Source organism: Pan paniscus, chromosome 1 (genome assembly GCF_029289425.2).
Source record: "Pan paniscus chromosome 1, NHGRI_mPanPan1-v2.0_pri, whole genome shotgun sequence".
Taxonomy (NCBI): domain Eukaryota; kingdom Metazoa; phylum Chordata; class Mammalia; order Primates; family Hominidae; genus Pan; species Pan paniscus.
The window spans coordinates 132,837,048-132,856,938 of record NC_073249.2 but is presented as its reverse complement, the minus strand read 5'-3'; the positions used below and the strand labels follow the sequence as shown (position 1 = coordinate 132,856,938).

Genomic DNA, 19,891 nt, shown 5'->3' with positions numbered 1-19,891 from the left:
TGGACCCACTGTAAGTCGGACCTGAGCTAAAATTCCACCTGATCTCCATAAGCCCCTACTTTAACTGGAGGACCACATGACGTTTTGGGTCCCCTGGAATCAATGTCAGCTCAGAGCCAGTGTCCAGTAGTCCCCAAAATGTCTGATCATTTCCTTTTCCCCAATGCACTGTTACCCTGGTAAAAGGCCAGAGATCTCTTTGGGGAAGGATGGGAGAAAGATTCACTGCATAAATTGTCAGTAATGTGGTGTCCTTCCTCAAGGGGTTCTGGCCTCCCCTTCATTCAAGGGGTTCTGGGTCTGTGAGCTGGCTCAAGTCTGGAAATTGATTGAGTGGCCATGATTCTCTGTTTTTATAATTCAAATTAGTCTTTTGTCCATTCAACCTAGAAATTTCCTGCTTGTATAAATTAAGTAGGAATGCAGTAGGCTTCCTATCCATTTCATTTCTAGGAACACCATGATTAATTAGCCAAGGCCAGAGCTCTAGACACATCAGACTATTCTGATTGTCGCTTTGCCTCTGCTATCCGTTATGGTAACTATGCCCACCTTGCCTTTGATGGTTGAGTGTCACCACTTGGCCCCCGCTACCTCGGGATCCAATTATTCCCATTGTATTTAAATTTTGTAGTTGAGTGACTGCAGTTCCCATCATTAGATCTGACACACAGAGAAGAGCAATTACAGCAATTACAGGGCTCTTCAAAGATGCAGGTGCTGCCCTTACAAATCTATTCCACAACTCAGTGTCCCTAGTTTCATCAGGGGGATCTGGCAGTCCCACAGGTCCCCATTCCAAGTTTCAGGGTCCCATTCTTTTCCAGTAAATGCCCTCACTTTAACAGTAAACACCTGGTGCATGCATCTTTTGTTACAAGTCAGCCACTCACATGATAAGAGCTTGTGTTTGTTTTTCCACAATTTCAGCTCTTTCTGTTCAGGAGATAAGATTCTCACTCAGGGCAGTCTTAGCAGATTTGAGGCTATGTTTCTGAAGCTGGGAGACAGAATCCCTGAGTTCATAATTTTCTTTCATCACTTTGTCCACTGAACATAGGAACAACCAACCAGCTTCATTATGTTCCTTGGTTCTCCACATATGGTGAAAAGTATTATGCATAGGGTCACTAAACTTGACTCTCACGAGTAATGAAACAGGAGGGTCAAATGCATTTATTTTGCATAACTCTCTAAACAGTTCACACCAAGGACTATCAGTGTTCTCCATACTATTAGAAGTAGAGTCCTTAGCATTTTGGGTTCTAATCATATTAAGCAGCCAACTCCAGAAACCCCAAACCAATGAAAGAACTCCATCCTTAATATTCTGTTCCTCTAGAACCACTCCCAATACCAAAATCTGTATTAGTCAGGGTTCTCTAGAGGGACAGAATAGCGCACACACACACACACACACACACACACACACACACACACACACACACACAAATATATGGAGAGTTTAAGTATTAACTTACACAAACACAAGGTCCCACAATAGGATGTCTGCAGGCTGAGGAGGAAGGAGAGCCAGTCCAAGTCCCCAAACTGAAGAACCTGGAGTCCAATTTTCAAGGGCAGGAAGCATCCAGCATGGGACAAAGATGTAGGCTGGGAGGCTAGGCCAGTCTATCTTTTTCATTTTTCTGCCTGCTTTATTTTCGCTGGCAGCTGATTAGATGGTGTCCACTCAGATTAAGGGTGGGTCTGCCTTTCCCCAGCCCACTGAGTCCAATGTTAACCTCCTTTGGCAACACCCTCACAGACACACCCAGGATCAATACTTTGTAACCTTCAATCTAATAAAGTTGACAGTATTAACCATCACACCTGCCTAAGTAAAGATTAAATGAGATGATCATCACAACGCATATTTGCTGTTGTTGTTGTTTAAAAAAGTGAATGGAGGGCCAGGTGTCGTGACTCACACCTGTAATCCCAGCACTTTGGGAGGCCGAGGCAGGCAGCCCACTCAAAGTGAGTAGTTCGAGACCAACCTGGCCAACATGGTGAAACCTTGTCTCTACTAAAAATACAAAAATTAGTGGGTGTGGTTGCGTGCACCTGTAATCCCAGGTACTCGGGAGGCTGAGGCAAGAGAATCGCTTGAACCAGGAAGGCAGAGGTTGCAGTGAGCCGAGACAGTGCAACTGCACTCCAGCCTGGGTGACACAGCAAGACTTCGTGTCAAGAACAAAAAACAAAAAACAAATAAAAAAAGTGAATGAAGGGAAAAATAGATTAAGTTTTCAATGTAACATTGTTCATAGTAGGAAGAAAACCTGAAAGCAACCTAAATGCCCATCAACAGTGGGATTAATACATTGTAGTATAAACCCAGTAAAATACTTTAGTTTTTTAAAAAATGAAAATAAACTATAGTTACAATTGTATAGGTAGCTTTTTTTGTTTTAAAGCCAAGGAAGGATTAACATAAAATTCAAGATAGTGGTTACACCTGCTGTGAGAAGCGACAGGCATGTGATCAGGAAGGGGCATCCTGGTGGTTCCTTAACATCCTGATGAGGGTGTTGGGGCAAATGGGAATTCATTTTATAATCATTCTTTAAATGATACATGTATATGTACACACTGCTGCATTTATGACTCAGTTTTAAAACAAAAAAATCATTTAAAACTCTCATTGAATCTTAATCATTAGACTTATGTATCTATACTTGGAGATGGAGAATATGTAGACCTTGGTTCACCATCCTAGTCTCCTGTGTTGAATTACAACACATTCTACTCATTTTTTGGCAACTACTAGATGAACTATTACAACTTTGATTAAAATAATTGATACAGAAAATTTATTTTGCTGGCAGTAGATCTCAAAAAGCAAATTTCTGGTATAAAATGATCTACAGAGAATTTGGCAGATGGCAACTATTGTGTGTCAGGTCTGTGTCTACAACTGTAAATAAGATCTTGCCATTCTTATAGTCAGGCTGTGTTATAGTCATCTCGATCTTTTTTTTTTTTTTTTTGAGACAGAGTCTCACTCTGTCACCCAGGCTGGAGTGCAGTGGTGTGATCTCGGCTCACTGCAACCTCCGCCTCCCAAGTTCAAGCAATTCTCCTGCCTCAGCCTCCTGAGTAGCTGGGATTACAGGCACGCACTACTACGCCTGGCTATTTTTTGTATTTTTAGTAGAGACGGGGTTTCACCATGTTGGTCAGGCTGGTCTTGAACTCCTGACCTCGTGATCCACCCGCCTTGGCCTCCCAAAGTGCTGGGATTACAGGCATGAACCACTACGCCCGGCCTGATTTTTAAATTTCAGTGCTATATTCACTTATCAATGAGCAATGCCTCATTGGTAACGGTCACTATTCATCTCATTTCCAATACTGTCAACACTATAAAAGGAAGACTTACAATATCCTGTAACGAATGGGCATGACCGCATCCAGAAATCTGAGACAGGTTTTCATGTCATGTACAGCTTTTTGTTAATTGTTTAAAGCTGAAGATGAACTCAAATAAAACTTGTAACTCAGAAGCATAGCCAATTAGTCGTTTAATCTATTTTCTGAACTGCATGCTTATTTTATGTATGCAGAGTAGATTGGTTGAGTGTGAGGACACTTAAAAATAGCATGATACAGTTATTGTAGGAAGTATTTTTAAAAATTGTTACAGCCAAGACCAAAAAGTGAGAACCACAATTCAATATTTTCTATACATTTCATAAATGTCTATGTTTAAACATTCCTGGTAAATATGTATAATCGTACATTTTTAAACTTTCTCTGATAAATTCAGTAAGTATTCAATAATTGCTCATTATCAAAAGGTTGTGAATTTGTCTCTCTTCCAGCCAGATGACAGGAGCCTAGGATTCCAATGGTGTGCTCAGGACTGACATCACTGGGGTCAAAGATTCAGCTGCATGGTCCAGGCTCCAGGCTGGGGAGGATGTTAGGGATTGGTGTGGTCAGGACCAGTGCTGCTATGACTGTGGATTTATTTGGCATATTTGGGACTAGGTGTGATGAGACAGCAGCTGGCATGTCAAGAGGTTGAGGGAGGGAGGAAGAATGAACAAATTATTTAGGATTATGGGAGTCAGGTTTCTATGAGAGAAGGAAGTTACAAAGATGGAAAGGAAGACTAGATTAACCCCAAAGGATTGAATTGAAGGTGTCAATGTGAACTCAAAGTTTTCAATACGTATGTATAGAAATACATATAGAAGTAGGTGACTATTCTTGAATGTGTGTAGACATACGTTTTCCTTTGAGCTTTTCACCAATAGGACAGTGAGCCTTTCTCAGGTCTTCATTTCCATATACCATTCCCCATTTAAAGAAACCAGGGCTCCTTGGAAAAAATGGCTAATTCTAGACTTGGGGTAGGGAGTAGGAAAAAGTGTAAGATGCGCTCGTAAAAAAAATAAGAGGGGAAAAAGCAACGAGGCATCTCTAAGGAACACAGAAGCCAGCTTGAAGAGACTCCCAAAAACCAAATCGGGGAAAATTTCAGCATGAAAATAAGTGACAATAATACACTGTCACTGAATAAAGTAGGCATTCACGAGTCTATACTGATTTAAGTGAATGAAGGAATAGAGAAGGAAGAGCTCTTCCTTACAGTAGTAGGATGCCAACCAAGGCAGAAGCCACGGACTCACCATTTGACAACCAAAATAGTAATTGGTTCAGTCAAGAATTGTCAATAGACCAGCCCGTGACAATTCGATGAGAAACAGTACATTTACAATCTTTAAGAATCTCCTCACAAATTACTTCCTAATTCTAATTTTACACTGGAGAAACCTGGTATATACTATCTGAACCAAGTGACCAAAATTAATACTATCAGGTATAAGACAAATTGACATTGTGTGCATCCTGGCATGACACATTTGAGTATAGAGCATCATTTCTGTAGTATTGGACAAAAATATCTATCCTAAACCTTATGAGTCTTATCTAATGATAAACCAAAACTGAGGAACTTTCTACAAACTGGCCAATCCTCCTCAAGTGTCAAGGTCAAAGACAAGTCTGAAAAGATGTTCTGGACTGAATGAAACAAGAGATAGGACAACTAAATGCACTATGTGGTCCTGGATTGGGATGCTGAAACACAGGAACATTACTGAGGCAATCAGAATCAGCAGATTGAATGTGGTCTATGGATTAGATATCATGATGTCAATGTCAATCGCCTAAGTTTGATGGTTGTACTATGGTTACGTTGGAATGCCCTTGTCTTAAGGAAATACACAGTAGATAGAGGTAATAATGCAAAAAATATTTTGGCTGGGATTACATTGAATCTACAAATGTAAATGAACATCTTTACACGACTGAGTCTTCTAATTCGTGTACATTATGGAGTGCTACATTTATTTAAGATCTCCTTAAATGCTTCCTGACATGGTCTAACATTTTCTCCATCAAGATCTTGTACATCTTTTGTTAGACTTATTCTTAGGTAGAGTATTTTGTATTTTTTAAATGATATTGAAGAGATCTTTCTAAAAACTTCCATTTCTGTTAGTTGCTGATATCCAGGAATACAACTGACTTACATACTGATTGTGAATGTAGCAAATTTGCTAACTCCTAGATGTTAACTGAATAGTCTACATATATAATCATATCAACACATCACCATAATCTCCTGCCTGTAGGAAAGAAAAACCCATAAAATTCCACTGACTGTAAGTTATTTAACAATATACAATGGTTGTCATTTAGAGAGATGTTTCCAGTTGTATAAATACTGTAACACAACGATAGCTGGGAATAGTGTAGCCATAGTACCATCTTTAAATCACCCAAATAACTGAGGTACAATTCTATCTGCTTGTGAGTTCACTAGGCAACAAGTCTCAGGGATCATATAGTCTTTGTCTCTGTATCAAAACAAATACACTGCCTAAGGTACACTGAAAGTAATTTAACATGCTGTACTCATAAATTCTAACTAAGTTCTCTGTAGGTAAAACATGGCTAGGGAAGTTATGATCAACCCTTCAGAAACGACTTCTTCTGAGTCGTTTGGACAATACGCATCATCTTGGACAATACGCCTCCCACAAGGCTTCCTGGTGTTCTGGCAGCACTAATAGGGCTCCCGCTGTTGCCCTTTCCTTTTGGTCACGTATCTTTCCATGTCGCAAGAAACAACTTCTGGATAAATGATTTCCACCACATTATTAGATAGCACAACACAGTGCACACTGTGGATACTCTAGAAATAGCAACCTCTTCTCAAGAGATACTTGCTCAGGGCCCCAGGAAACTAGAAAGCATCTAGAGGCTTAAGGCTCTAAGCTGGACAAAGTGCCAGGGAGCCCTAAAGGCAGAAAAGACCCAAAAGTGAAATTCTCATTTTTAAGCTGTGAGGGAAAACAGAGAAATGAGTTTATTACATGATATAACCTTTGGGTGGGCTCCATATATTAAAAGAAAACTGAAGAAGTTTAAAAGTACATTTTCTAAGTTTTAGTATAGGATGATGATAATGTTCTGGAGATGAATAGGTGCTCATGGTTGCAAAACAATGTGAATATACTTAATGCCACTGAACTATATGCTTAAAAATGGTTCAAACAATATACTTAAAAATGGTAAATGTTATGTGTATTTTACCACAATAAAAATTTTTTAAAGTTGCATTTTCTATTGTTAAAAACTACCAGACATTATTTAGTAATCACAGTCATTAAGAGCACTAACCATCAAAATCTGACAGCCCTATGTTTGAGATTTGACTCCACCTGTTACACCTGTGGAACACTGAAGCAAGTCATTTAACTAAGCCTTAGTTTCCTTATCTGTAACACAGAAATAATAACATGCTTACCCACCCATTATAGGTTGCTGTGAACTTGAAATAAAATAATCTATGTAGCACCTTGGCAAAGTTCCTGGCACACAGAGAAGGCTCAATACACATGGGCTCTAATTTTCTTTTTAGGTATTCATAGCAATATGATTATTTTATATTTTGTACAATGAGGACTAAAAACAAGTCTTCAGAAAAAAAAGGGCTGGTTATTGCTCCCTAGACCTTTACATCACACAGAACTATAAAACAGGTTTCCATAAAATTCATTCCACATTGTAGTCAACGGATGTATGATCCTAGGTGTTGACTTCTAAGCCAATGGTTAATAACCTTAAACTCTCATACTGTAATAGGCAACAACTGAAAAGAAGCCACGGGAACATGAAATAATTTAACAAGTTGATATATATATATATTATCAAGTATAACACAGTCATACAAAAACATTTAGTAGAAATATAATTCACACATAAAAACAGTCTACTTATTTTTTGTCCCTTTTATATCCTATTTTAGGCAAAATGATAAAACCCAGAAAATAACAGGAATGTACTAGTCCTAAAAACTGGACCTTTTATAAATGAAACAGATCCGATCACCTATACCTTCTCTCAAATTCCAAATAATGAGGCTTACTGACCTGTACTCTCAGAATCAACTTAAATAAATTTTAGCTTGATTTGGATGAAATATGTACTTTCAGTTGTTGACAATCCAGGTAGAACAAGTACATAAAATGATTCCTAAGTCAAAACATTTCATACAAAAGGAATGGTTTTAACCCAGACAAATCAAGAGGAAATGCACTGAATTCAAAAACTTCTGAAACAGGCATTTTTTGGACCATTTATAAAATACTAAAAAGTTCAGAACTGCTGAAAAACAAAAGTTTATATAAAATAAAGCCAAGGGGTGAAAAACTATCAAATGTATTAAAACCATCTAAAGCCAAATATAATATAACTGAATATATAATTTAGAAACAGGTTTAAGTGCATTTTCTTTGTACAATTGACTATTACATGTAAAAACTGGCAATTAATTAAAATGCAATTAAATACAGATTTGCAAGCCTTCTGGCCATTATGTAAACATTTAAAAATTAACTGAATTGCCAATTGAAAAATAAGAGCTTACATACGTATCTTAAAAAAGCACAAATGGTAAAAGATGCACTATAAAATTGTGTGAAAAAACATATGCATACCAACAAAGATCTTTTTAGGCACTTGCATTCAGAAACATTCCTTTTATAAATAAGCACTTATAACAGTTCCACTCCAAAAAATAAACCTGATTTTCCCAAATTGCACCTATTAGTTGAGACTATATCATATATTAGGGATGCATTCAAATGGACCATTTGGTGGGGAAAGTCAACTGAACTTTAAAAAATACGAATCCACCTATCTTATTCACAACTTCAAAAATACAGAATTTAAAGATAATTCCAGTGAGGCACAAATGTGACCCTATCAAAACATTCTACCATTCAGTATTACCAACAGAGGATAAATACAACAACAAAAGGCAAAACCCATGATTTGGCAGTCCTATACAAAAGGGGCCCTGTCAAAACATTCTTTCACGAAACAAGCACAATACCACAAAATAACACAACAACAACAAAAAAACCCTGAAATTTGACAACCCTACACAAATTGTGGAATTTCATCTTCGAGGTCTTCAAACTGTTGCATTCGTTTTAGCCTTGGTCTCTGACACATTGGATTCACATCAGGCAAGCCAAGCTCCTGAGAGTCTTCTTTAGGTTGACCAGTTGCTTGCCCAGGACAAGCTGATGCTTTGTCTGGGTCTGGCATTGACTTCACCATGAGACCGTGGGGATCGTGAGCTGTGCCAGGAGGCACTGCTGCTGAGGGTGAAGCTGGCTTCTCCTCATTCCCCCTGATACTGATGATGGGAGCATGTGGTTTATAAAATGTTGTCCAATGTTGAGGCTGCAGTGTTCTGGGTGCTCTGACAGGAGCGAGAGGGTAGGAATCTGAAGACCGTCTCTCAGATGCCTCTCTCACTGACCTGACTGGCTCTGCATATGGCTTACTGGGTTGAGTGGCATTGATAGAATGGTCCCCACTAATCTGGAGGCTTGTTGTCACTCCTTTTTCCTGGAGTGCACTGGGCATGATCATTGCAGTCTTGGCAGTTAGGCTGTTTTGTTCATACTGTTTGTCCTGAATTTTCTGTAGAGTTTGCTGGTCAAAGCCATTAAATTTGGAACAAACAGTAGTAGCAGCGTCTTTTCTATTAACTCCTTCAAAGGCAGGATTCTTGCAAAACTTGTCTAAATTTACATTTCCCATATTTCTGCCATTTCTCTCATTAGGAGGACTTGCAAGAAGTAGTCTATCTACAGGCAAACTTACAGGTCTAATCTTGGTCCTTGGAGTATGTCTCTCCACATTGTTGGTTGACCTATCAGATTTCAGAGAAAGTGGCTTAGGGGTTTTACCATCTTCTATCTTTTGGGATGCTGATTCAGCCTCTTGGTCTAGAAGCAACTGTGCTTTGTCTGAAAATGAAAGAAATCTATTTAAGTTTGTGGCACATGGTTAATAAGAGAGTCTGAATGAGTTAGAGATGAACACTCTTATCAAGACAATATGAGTCTTACATATTTTTTCCAAAATAATATTCTCAGTTACGTATGTGGAGGAGTTAAACATTTGCACAGTATTAAAGGTGTATATTGAATTTAAAAGTTCAAATTTTTTACTCATTTAAATCAACATGAACAGCTACAAAACACAAAAAAAAACACTTGCTGAGTAACTTCCTTTTAAGTGCTGTGCATGAACAAGTACTTTCTGGGTCAAAAGACTATCACAATTTCAATAGGCAGACATTGGAAAATTAACCTCAGAAAAGTGACACTAATTTACACACCAACCAGATGTAAGTGTGCCCTGAATCCCAAGGATTTTGCCAACTCATTCAATCTGCTTTTCAGTTACACTCAACCCAGTGAGAGCATATCATATTAGATGCCTTAGATGCTCTCCATATCTGATCAACTAATAAAGCATAACATCCATTCTGTCAAATGAAGGCTGAATGCTTTTAAGTTAAAAAGTGCCATTTTCCCCACCTGCTCCCGGATTTTCTTTCTATAGTCCGAACCCACAGTCCATGTTTTCTCACTTAGAAGCCTCAGTTCCTGCATCTATCCTAAAAAATTCCAATTCCAGGAATGTTCCAGCCCTCCATTCTCCTGCTTTTCTGTTCACTGCTGAAACAAATCCACCAACTCCGTGCCTTGACGCCATCCTGACTTTGAGCTACAGCCGGCCCCAAGCACAGCATGCAATCCTTTCTCTGCCACCCAGTCCTTCACCCACATCTCTTAGGCAGTGGTTTGCAGACAGGTGCCCACCAGAGTCACTTTTTGGTCGTCGTCTCATCTGACCTTCTTCCACACCTGGGACTGCTGGCCTCTCTTCCCTGGGTTCCAAGGCTCTTTTATTGTTTTTTGTTTTTGTTTTTTGAGACAGAGTCTCACTCTGTCACCCAGGCGGGAGTGCAGTGGCATTATCTTGGCTCACTGCAACCTCTGCCTCCTGGGTTCAGGTGATTCTCTTGCCTCACCCTCCTGAGTAGCTGAGATTACAGGTGCCTGCCACCATGCCCAGATAATTTTTGTATTTTTAATAGAGACAGGGTTTCACCATGTTGGCCAGGCTGGTCCTGAACTCCTGGCTTCAAGATCCGCACACCTCAGACTCCCAAAGTGCCAGGATTACAGGTGTGAGCCACCACACCTGGCCCAAGGCTCTTTTGATTTGCTTTCCCAGGTCCTCCACACATTTATAGAGCATTCTAAGGGACCTGGTTCCTTGCAATTGGACTCTAGGCACCAACATATATTCTTAAATTTCTGAGGGAAAAACTTAGAGCATAATGGAGAAGAGCACAGACTCTGAAGCACAGTTGCCTGGGTCCTGGCTCAGCCCTGCCTGCCACTTCTGCACCGGGCTAGGCAATATCACTGTCCTATGTGTCTTCATCTGCGAAATAAGACTCCTATGTGTATCTATGTTGCTGTGTGATCTAAATGATCTACTAGGAAAAGTGCTTAAAATTATCTTGTATGTAATAAACACTGGAAAGTGACATTTATTATTATTACTGTTCCTAAGAGCTTCATGGGATAGCCACAAAGGTTAGGTTTAGTAATCAGAACTGGGTTCAAATGTATTAAGAGAACAACCTTTGGCATTACTTAGTCTCTTTCAGACAGTTAGTTATGGGTTGAATGAGGATAATGCTATTTACTTTATAGCACAGAACTATTATGAAGATCAAACAGAATCAAACAAATAAGCACAGTGCTTAGCACAGAACAGGCAGGTACCTGGTGAATGTTAGTTCCATTCCTTTTTTTTTTCTTTGAGATGGAGTTTCTCTTGTCACCCTGGCTGGAGTGCAATGGCACGTTCTCGCCTCACTGCAACCTCTGCTTCTCGGGTTCAAGTGATTCTCCTGCCTTAGCCTCCCGAGTAGCTGGGATTACAGGCGCCCACCACCACACCTGGCTAATTTTTTGTACTTTTAGTAGGCGGGGTTTCACCATGTTGGCCAAGCTGGTCTCAAACTCCTGACCTCAGGTGATCTGCCCGCCTCGGCCTCTCAAAGTGCTGGGATTACAGGCGTGAGCCACCATGCCCGGCCCTCCTTTCCTTTTTAGACCCTATGATCACTGATACTTGATTACACATTAAATTTAACATATATGGCTGCAATGTAAAAAACTGGAATTTAGCTATAACAATGTAGAAATGACAATACAAATGGAAGCTTTTCCACCAGCTTAACAACTAGCAATGACAGCAACTAATATTATAAAGAGAAAATAAGTGAATAAAATGATCGTAGTCAAGGAAATAAAAAAGACATACACATCTCTGTGTTTAATAGGTTAAATGTAGGCCACAGGTAAAAAGCATGTCAAAAAAAAAGTAGGACTCTAAAGTTTTTGAATTTCTGGAGTCTAGTTTGACTCTGTATGAGCAGTTAGCTCAATGCACTGAACTATGGAACTGGAAGATACTAACGAATATCGCATTGCTCAACACATTTCTACCTGGATTTTAGCTGATGGCAAAATGCAAAAACAAAAACAAAATTCAGAAGGAACACAAAAAACATTATAAACTCCAAGATGTCTTATTATAAGAAAGACTTTTATGAAGAATGACATTCATTTAAATGCAAGATACACTAAAAGGCAACTTTCTCAATGGCTAGCCAAGATTTGTTAACTAATAAAGCTTCATTCTCTGGCTTCCCTCATTGCCCCTCACCTTGGTTTTAATCACGGTTCTACTGGTAAAATTTTAAGTCAGCAAACATATTTTTTTTTTACATGGCTACTCACCACTGAGACATGCATCACATTTTCCTAACGCATTTTGCTTGCGTTCTGATTCCTCAAATGATGTAGCTCGTTCAAAAATTTTGCTTTCACTCTCTGAAGTATGGATATCCTATTGATGCAAGATAATTTTTAAAATGGAAGAAGTAAAACATAACCTCAAAATAAACATTTCAAAGATCTTTAACTTATTAATATAAATATTACAAAGTTCTAATATAATTCCATAAAGGTCAAACTCACTTCCTTTGAAGAAAAAAATAGTGACTTCATGGAACGTTCAATGTCTCTTTCTTCTGGTGATAACAGAGGCTTTGGAAAACAGCCTTGATCAACAACACCTATGCTACACATAACATCTTGTGGTTGTAGGGACCCATCGAAGATCTTCTGTGAGTAAGTAATGAGAAACTCTACCAAGCGTGCTTGATTTGAATACTCTGCAAGGGAGGAGATGGTGATAGGAGCAGTTGTGGGCCTTGGCCTAATGAGACTTGGTCCAAATATCACCCCCAAGTTTTTGGAGTTCATCTTGTTTTCTTCTGCATGATCTACTACCCTGCAAAGTAGAACACATAAAGTTGTATGAGATTTTCCTATTAGAGTTCCTTGACTGTAGTTTACTATGGAATAGAGGGGTGGAGGGAAAATGAGCTGCACAAAAATACTAGGGGGAAAAAGTCTAGGAAAAGGTTATATTTATTTGATTAAAATATTGACCACATGCCAAATAGAGTTTCACAGTTTCACAGTATTGGAATAAATTTCAAGTTAAGTAGAAGGAACTACTATAGTTTTACCAGCAGAAAGAAAAAATACCCCTAAAAACTGCTCCCATCTCAGTATATGGTATATCCTCCCAAGTCCTTATACTGGGAACTTAAACATCATTGTCAGGTGTCTCACTACCCATCTCCAAGTCTAGATGATTCTCCCTTCTGAAGATCTCAGTTCCAACACCATCCCCACTCCTCTGGCCTCACTTCAAGCTCTTACCACCTTTTATTTCTATGATTATTCAAGGAGATCTGAATTGTAATAAAGGCCTCCTCTCCAACCTAGTTTCCATATTGCTGCCAGAAGTATCTAAAAGGCAAATCTGAGCCTGTCAAATTCCTAGCTCAAAATTCTTTAGTGGGTACTGAAGGAAGATGGTCAGCGCATGCAAGACTGCCAGGCATGCAAGACTTTATCAGGCCTCTACCTGGCTCAGTTTCTGCTACTGCTTGCTGTATTGCAGCCTAACCAATTCACTTATATTTCTCAGATGCACAATGAGCTCGTGTCTCCATATCTGTGACTTTGTGCCTGGAATGCTCTTCTGTGTAATTTTGCCCACCAAGATACAACTTGGTTCTGTAAGTCCGATTCAAGGGCTATCTCCTCTGATTTATGCCTGCACCACACAATCTTCCTCTGCATGCTGTGCATAGCTGTTAGAACAATGATGCTGTACTCTATTTGTCTGCAGATCTGTCCCCACAGCTGATGAGACCAACAGATGGCTGAAACCCTATGTTTTCATCCTTGTTTAGCCAGCCAGAGCCTGGCACACAGGAGGCATCTGAGGGAACTATGTTGGCTGCATGTACATGTATCTTCAATGTCTCCCTTTCCCTTACACAGATTGGAAATGAAATGTTCATTTTAAAAGTAACACTGCAACAATATGAACACACTTAACACTTAAGAATGGCTAAGAAGTGCCAGGTGCAGTGGCTCACGCCTGTAATCCCAGCACTTTGGGAGGCTGAGGCGGGCGGATCATGAGGTCAGGAGTTCGAGACCAGTCTGGCCAATATGTTGAAACCCCATCTCTACTAAAAATACAAAAATTAGCTGGGCATGGTGGCATGCACCTGTACTCCCAGCTACTTGGGAGGCTGAGGCAGAAGAATTGCTTGAACCCAGGAGGCGAGGTTGCAGAGAGCCGAGATTGTGCTGCTGCACCCCAGCCTGGGTGACAGAGCGAGACTCTGTCTCAAAAAAAAAAAAAAAAAAAAGAATGGCTAAGAAAGTAAATTTTGTTATGTGGATTTTACCACAATTAAAAACAAAAAACAAATCAATTGCCCATTAATAAATGTTCTAGTTATATAAAATTCTTACCGCTTTAGATGTACTATAAGGAAATGAAGACTGTTAAAATTTGATGCTGGCAATTGTCTTAGAAGGTCTTTGCTTTTTAGAAGAATTCGGTTTATTTCTATATACATATTTGGCCATTTTTTGTCTTCAAGACTATCCTTTTTTGTCTCTTGTTCTTCATTTACATGTTGGATCTCTTTTGCAAGGTCTATAAATTCCTTGTACAATCGAAATAAAATAAATGGTTCTGGGAGCTAAAGAAATAAAATTACATTGGGGTAAGCATTCTATTTTTTTCTGTTAATAATCAACTATTACTAACAGTTACAGAGTGATTTAGCATGTCCCTATACATTAAGAATATTTAAAGTCAATCCACATTTAGTAATGTAAATGTTTGCTACAGATGTGGTCTATAAAGTAAACCTAGAATCATCATCATAAATTGTATCTGTATTAAAAACAACTTAACTGATAATCAGTAAAACTAAACCTAAAGCTGCATGATGGAATTTTACAAGTCTGATATATATCCTATAGCAATCACATTCACGACTCCCCCAAAGTTAGTATGATCTTCAACTCTTTTATTGAAATAAAACCCAGGATAATGCACAAAATAAGTCAAATTAGTTAAAAAGGTGAATAAACTGAATTTTCTTGATATGAGAGAAACAGCAAGAAGACACTGTTAACATTTTATTTATCTAATTTTTTAATACACCTTGAATTGCCATAAATAGGTCAAAAGAAAAAGTACCTTCTCAAACTAACAAAGGGCATGCCATTTTGATCTGCCCAGTGTCATAATGAATTTCAATGTTTCCGCTTGCTCTGTGATGAAACACAGGGTACCTCTGACTACTACCTGATGTCCTATTTTATCTGTGGTGAGTCAGAAGGTAGGTGCCCCTTTCTCTGGTTTCCTCTGCTGGTCCTAGAGAGGGGTAGCCTTGAGATCAATTTCTACCTACACCACTCTGGGATCTGAAGGAAGTCACTTAACCTCTTGGAGCTGCAGATTTCCTGCAGAATAAATGAGTAGCATGAAGTCTACTCTCTAACATTGTTTTAAGAATGGAACATGGTTTCCCACATGAAAGTCTCGGTCACATAATATTCCTGAGACAGAATGAGAGCTGATAGTATTGGACCCTATTCATTTCCTCTCCTTGCCTGGCTAGAAGAGATAAAGGATGATTCATTATGAGATTTATAGTCATTCAAAGGTATTTGGCCTCCATTTTTCAGCTGAGAATCCTGTAAAATGTGATTAAAGATATACCAGTAGTTTCCTGGGCTAACATGGTAAATCCAACAATTATACCCAATTTCTTTTCCTGCAATCCCACTAAAATACAGTAAGCCCACAGGACTGAGAGAATAGGAGAGGAGACAAAAGCATTACTTCATAAGCTGAAGAGTTGAAGAGCAAATGAACAAGTACTGACTTAGCAGCTCTGATAAAGCTGAAATCTCAAACTGTGAACCAACATGACTGACAGAATCCTAAGGAGACTCAGGGACTGTCAGCACTAGGTCTTCTGATTCTGCTGGAGCTATCTGAGAAGGCTTAGATCTGTAGATCCCTGTTGCCACTTTACGCTTCTGAGCAGCCTCTTCCCGAGAAGTCTCAAGGTTTCTTCTCCAGGCAGTATAAAACAGAGAGTCTCTGGATGGGCAATGTCAAACACAAAGGACAGACGGGCAACTATCTGAAAATGGGGATTTAGTGGACTGCACATGCCATTCTAAATGTAGAGATCCTGAGGCCTTCTTAGCCTACTTGGCTCTTACAGGACTGGTACCACACTCTAGGCAAGGAAAGACCCTTCTCTGGAGTATCAGACTACCCCAAGAACAGAAACCTATAGAGATAGAGGCATCAAGTGTTTCCCAAACAGCCCACCTAGATCACCCTACTATAAAGCTCAAGGTCTTCGAAGACTTCTTGTGTTCAAGAGCTTCAAAAGAGATTCAGTTTTCAACTCTTTCATTTTAAGCAGACAGTCATGGAGACGGAAATCAAAATGAGTAGAAAACAACAACAACAACAACAACATAAAGGTCTAGGACTGTGCTATTAATATGGTGGCCACAAGCCACATGTGGCTACTGAGCACTGGAAATGTGGCTGGTCTAAACTCAGATGTACTTTAAATGAACAAAACATAGCAGATTTCAAAGACTCAGTAACAAAAAAAGGTAAAATTATTTCATTAATAATTTAAAAATACTGATTAAATGTTCAAATGATATTTTCAGTTTAAGTAAAATATTAAACTAATTTCACCTGTTTATATTTATGTGGCTACTAGAAAATTTAATACTGTATATGTGGCTCACATTATATTTCTATTGGACAAGGCTAGAGAATAAGCCAAGAATCCTTAAAAAAAAAATTATAAATATCCTCAGATATGGCAGTCATTAAAAAAGGAAGAAAGCTGCAAAAAGAACAAAAACTACAATTCTGGGGAATTGAAACATGATACCAGGAATGAAATAGTTAATAGCAAGGAAGAAAGATAAAGCTGAGGAAATCTCTTAGAAAGTGTTGTAAGAAAACAAAAAAAAAAAAGAAATGAATGATAGAGAAAAGATAAGGCAACTAGAGAACCTGTCCAGGTTGTCAAGTATCCAAATAAGAGTTCCAGATGGAAAGCACAGAGAAAATAAAGGGGAGGAAATGAGCAGCAAAATGGGAAGTTCCAAAAACTAAAGGACTAACCAGGATTGGCAGCGCTTATGGAGTGCCCTGAATAGTGGATAAAATACACCCACATCAAAACACATACTTATAAAATTTTAGGATAATGGGAAAAAAAGAAGATTCCACAAGCTTTCAGAGACAAAATCATAGGCCACATACAAGGAGTTAGAAATGAGAAGGATTTCAGGCTTCAAAGAGAACAAAAAAACACCTTTGAATTTCTGAAGAAAAATAATTTTCAGTCCAAAATATTAGAACCATCCACACTATCAACACTTATGACATTTCCATTCAAGAGAGTAGAATATAAAGACATTCGTGGATAAATAAGGTTTTAAATATTTACTCCTATTCTACCTTGCTCAAGTATGGGCATGACCAAAACAGGAGAATAAAACAAAACAAAACAAAACAAAACAGGGAAGACATGACAGGCATTTCTTCATAAAAGAGGAGAAGGTGGAAAAGAGATACCCCAGGATGGCAGCTAGTTACCATATTTTTAAAAATCCAGTACAAAATTATAGCTAGATAAGGAGGAGTAAGTTCTGGTGTTTTATACCACTGTAAGATGACTGTAGTTAACAATAATATATTACATACTTTCAAATAACTAAAAGGAGGGTAATGAATGTTCCCAACACAAAGAAATGATGCTTGAGATGATGAATGGGCTAATTACCCTGATCTGATCATTACGCATTATATGTATCAAAACATCACTGTGTACTCTATAAATATGTACAGTTATATGTCAATTAAAAAAAATTTTTTTTTTAAAAAGGATCCTGCTGGAAGCAACAGAACTGCAGAGATTGATATGTTGAGGACTATCATCACTATTCTCTCTGACATTATCTCTTCATTTTCACCCGAGGACAGAATAGCAGCTAAGCTTGGCTCAGGTCTTTTTTTGTACGTGTCTCATGACAATGTGCTGATTAAGTTCTTGCAATCCCTCCATAAGCTGCTGCTTGATGCTACTAGAGCCATTTATTTCATCCCACTGAGTAGGTCTTTGGACCTACTCCTGCAAACTACAGGTTTAACAGTGAGAAAAAAAAAAGAGCAGTCTACTCCCTGACCATATTCCTGCTAGAATGTGCAGTACCCAGCTTATAGGACAGTCCTTCCAGGTGTTCCAAATGTAGTACATTACATGTTCCCAGGACTCATTCATCATCTTGGCCACTAACCTATCACAGTGGCTATTTTAAAATATCAACGAAGGCAAAGCCAGCCTACGATCCAGACACTGTTTTACTTACTTCATATAACTGTGTGGATACTGGGATTTCCTTACACAGCTAGATTTATGCTTTCAAGTCAATTTTCCAAAGCTTAACAATACATTGTTTAGGAATAAATAGCAAGTATTAAAACTATTAAGAGAAGAGAGAGAGTTATGATTATTAAAGACCTCCTTGGTGGAGTTAGGGGGATGTAACTTGGAAGAGGAACATGGGGGTTTTTTATAAGGTACGGTAATATTCTATTTTCTTAAGGTGGGTGATGGGAGTTGAGTTTGTTTTTATTTTTCTTTAAATTGTACATGTATTTCATATACTCTGACCTATGCACTAATAATTAGCAAGATACCCATACCGTCTATGCCAATGAAAAAACATGTGTAGCAAATGTTATCAGCAAAATACAAATCATATTTTTGCTGTTTTTAATTTAATGGTGGGTTTCAAGGGTAAAAATTTTTACCTGCCGAAGGTATAATTTCAAGACGTCACAGATATCATGTGAACTAAATTCTGAAATATCTACCAAGTGCATTCCATTTTCCAAAGCTTGACACAGTTTTTCAGTTTTTATTTTGTTTCCACACACACGATAAATTCCCTTCAATAGAAAAGAAAAAAATTTTGCAAAATTCTTCTTTAGTACAAATGGCTAAATGCAGATATCTACATATATTTGATTTTCAATCTTTTCACTCTATTTCAAATTTTATTATTATTTTAGAAAAAAACTATTCAAGGCCAAATGAAGTAACATTTCCTATAGAAATCTGAAAAAATTTAGTTATTAAAGACTGTTCATTGGCCAGGTGCCTGGGAGGTGGAGGCGGGAAGATCACCTGAGCCTAGAGTTCAAGACCAGCCTGGGCAACATAAGGAGACCACATCTCTACAGAAAAAAAAAATTTTTTTTTTAATTAGCCAGGCGTGGTAGCGCGTGCCTGTGGTCCCAGCTACTCAGGAGGCTGAAGTGGGAGGGTTGCTTGAGCCTGGGAGGTCAAGGCTGCAGTGAGCAGTGATCATGCCACTGTACTCCAGCCTGGGCAACAGAGTGAGACCGTGTCTCAGAAACAGAACAAAACAAAAAAAACCCCTGAGCATTATTTTCCTTTAAAGTCTCCTTTTCATTAGAATAGGTTACACAGGCATTTATGCTTTTTAAAATTTTAAGAGTTATAATGTACCTGTAGACACAAAGCTCTATTTTCAATCTCTGAGGCACATATTTTGAGTATAAAAGGGATACCATCTGGTTCCTTTTTTGCAACTTGTGTGAATTCTGCTCCAAATAAGTGTATTTTTCCTGGAAGTTTCTGATGACCACAAATAATGACTAAATTTTCCAAACACTTTCGATGACAAACAAGGAGACACTACAAGAAAATGATAGTTTGAAACTGGTTAACCTTAAAACTATTCACAACTGGGCAAACTGCAGGTGGAAGGTAACACAACAAAAATGAGTTTAAGAGGTATTACTTGCGCTATTTGAAACAGATTTAACAACAAAATAAAATATAAAATTATAGAAGGTGTACTGTAGTACAATTTATTAAACATATATTTGCAAAAGATCCTAAAAAGTAAAATTAAAAACAAAAAAGTATAAAACAAAAAGCATAGAAGGGTCAACACAA

General features: G+C 38.3%; 1 protein-coding gene across 4 annotated transcripts in view; it reads right to left on the bottom strand.

The window, feature by feature from the left end:
• The window catches only part of ARHGAP29 (Rho GTPase activating protein 29), a 124,550-nt gene that overhangs the window by 14,846 nt on the left and 89,813 nt on the right, over nucleotides 1-19,891 (bottom strand). For 3 of the 4 annotated variants that reach the window (XM_055115880.2, XM_055115882.3, XM_003808439.7), the window contains 6 exons: nucleotides 19,439-19,627; nucleotides 18,718-18,855; nucleotides 14,313-14,545; nucleotides 12,447-12,762; nucleotides 12,207-12,315; nucleotides 7,199-9,344 (listed from right to left, as the gene is read on the bottom strand). In XM_055115880.2, coding sequence (XP_054971855.1) covers nucleotides 8,464-9,344; nucleotides 12,207-12,315; nucleotides 12,447-12,762; nucleotides 14,313-14,545; nucleotides 18,718-18,855; nucleotides 19,439-19,627 — 1,866 coding nt within the window. In that variant the 3' untranslated portion in view covers nucleotides 7,199-8,463. Of the gene's footprint in view, nucleotides 1-7,198; nucleotides 9,345-12,206; nucleotides 12,316-12,446; nucleotides 12,763-14,312; nucleotides 14,546-18,717; nucleotides 18,856-19,438; nucleotides 19,628-19,891 lie in introns of those variants that run through there. The other variant, XM_055115884.1, reaches the window with a different exon arrangement.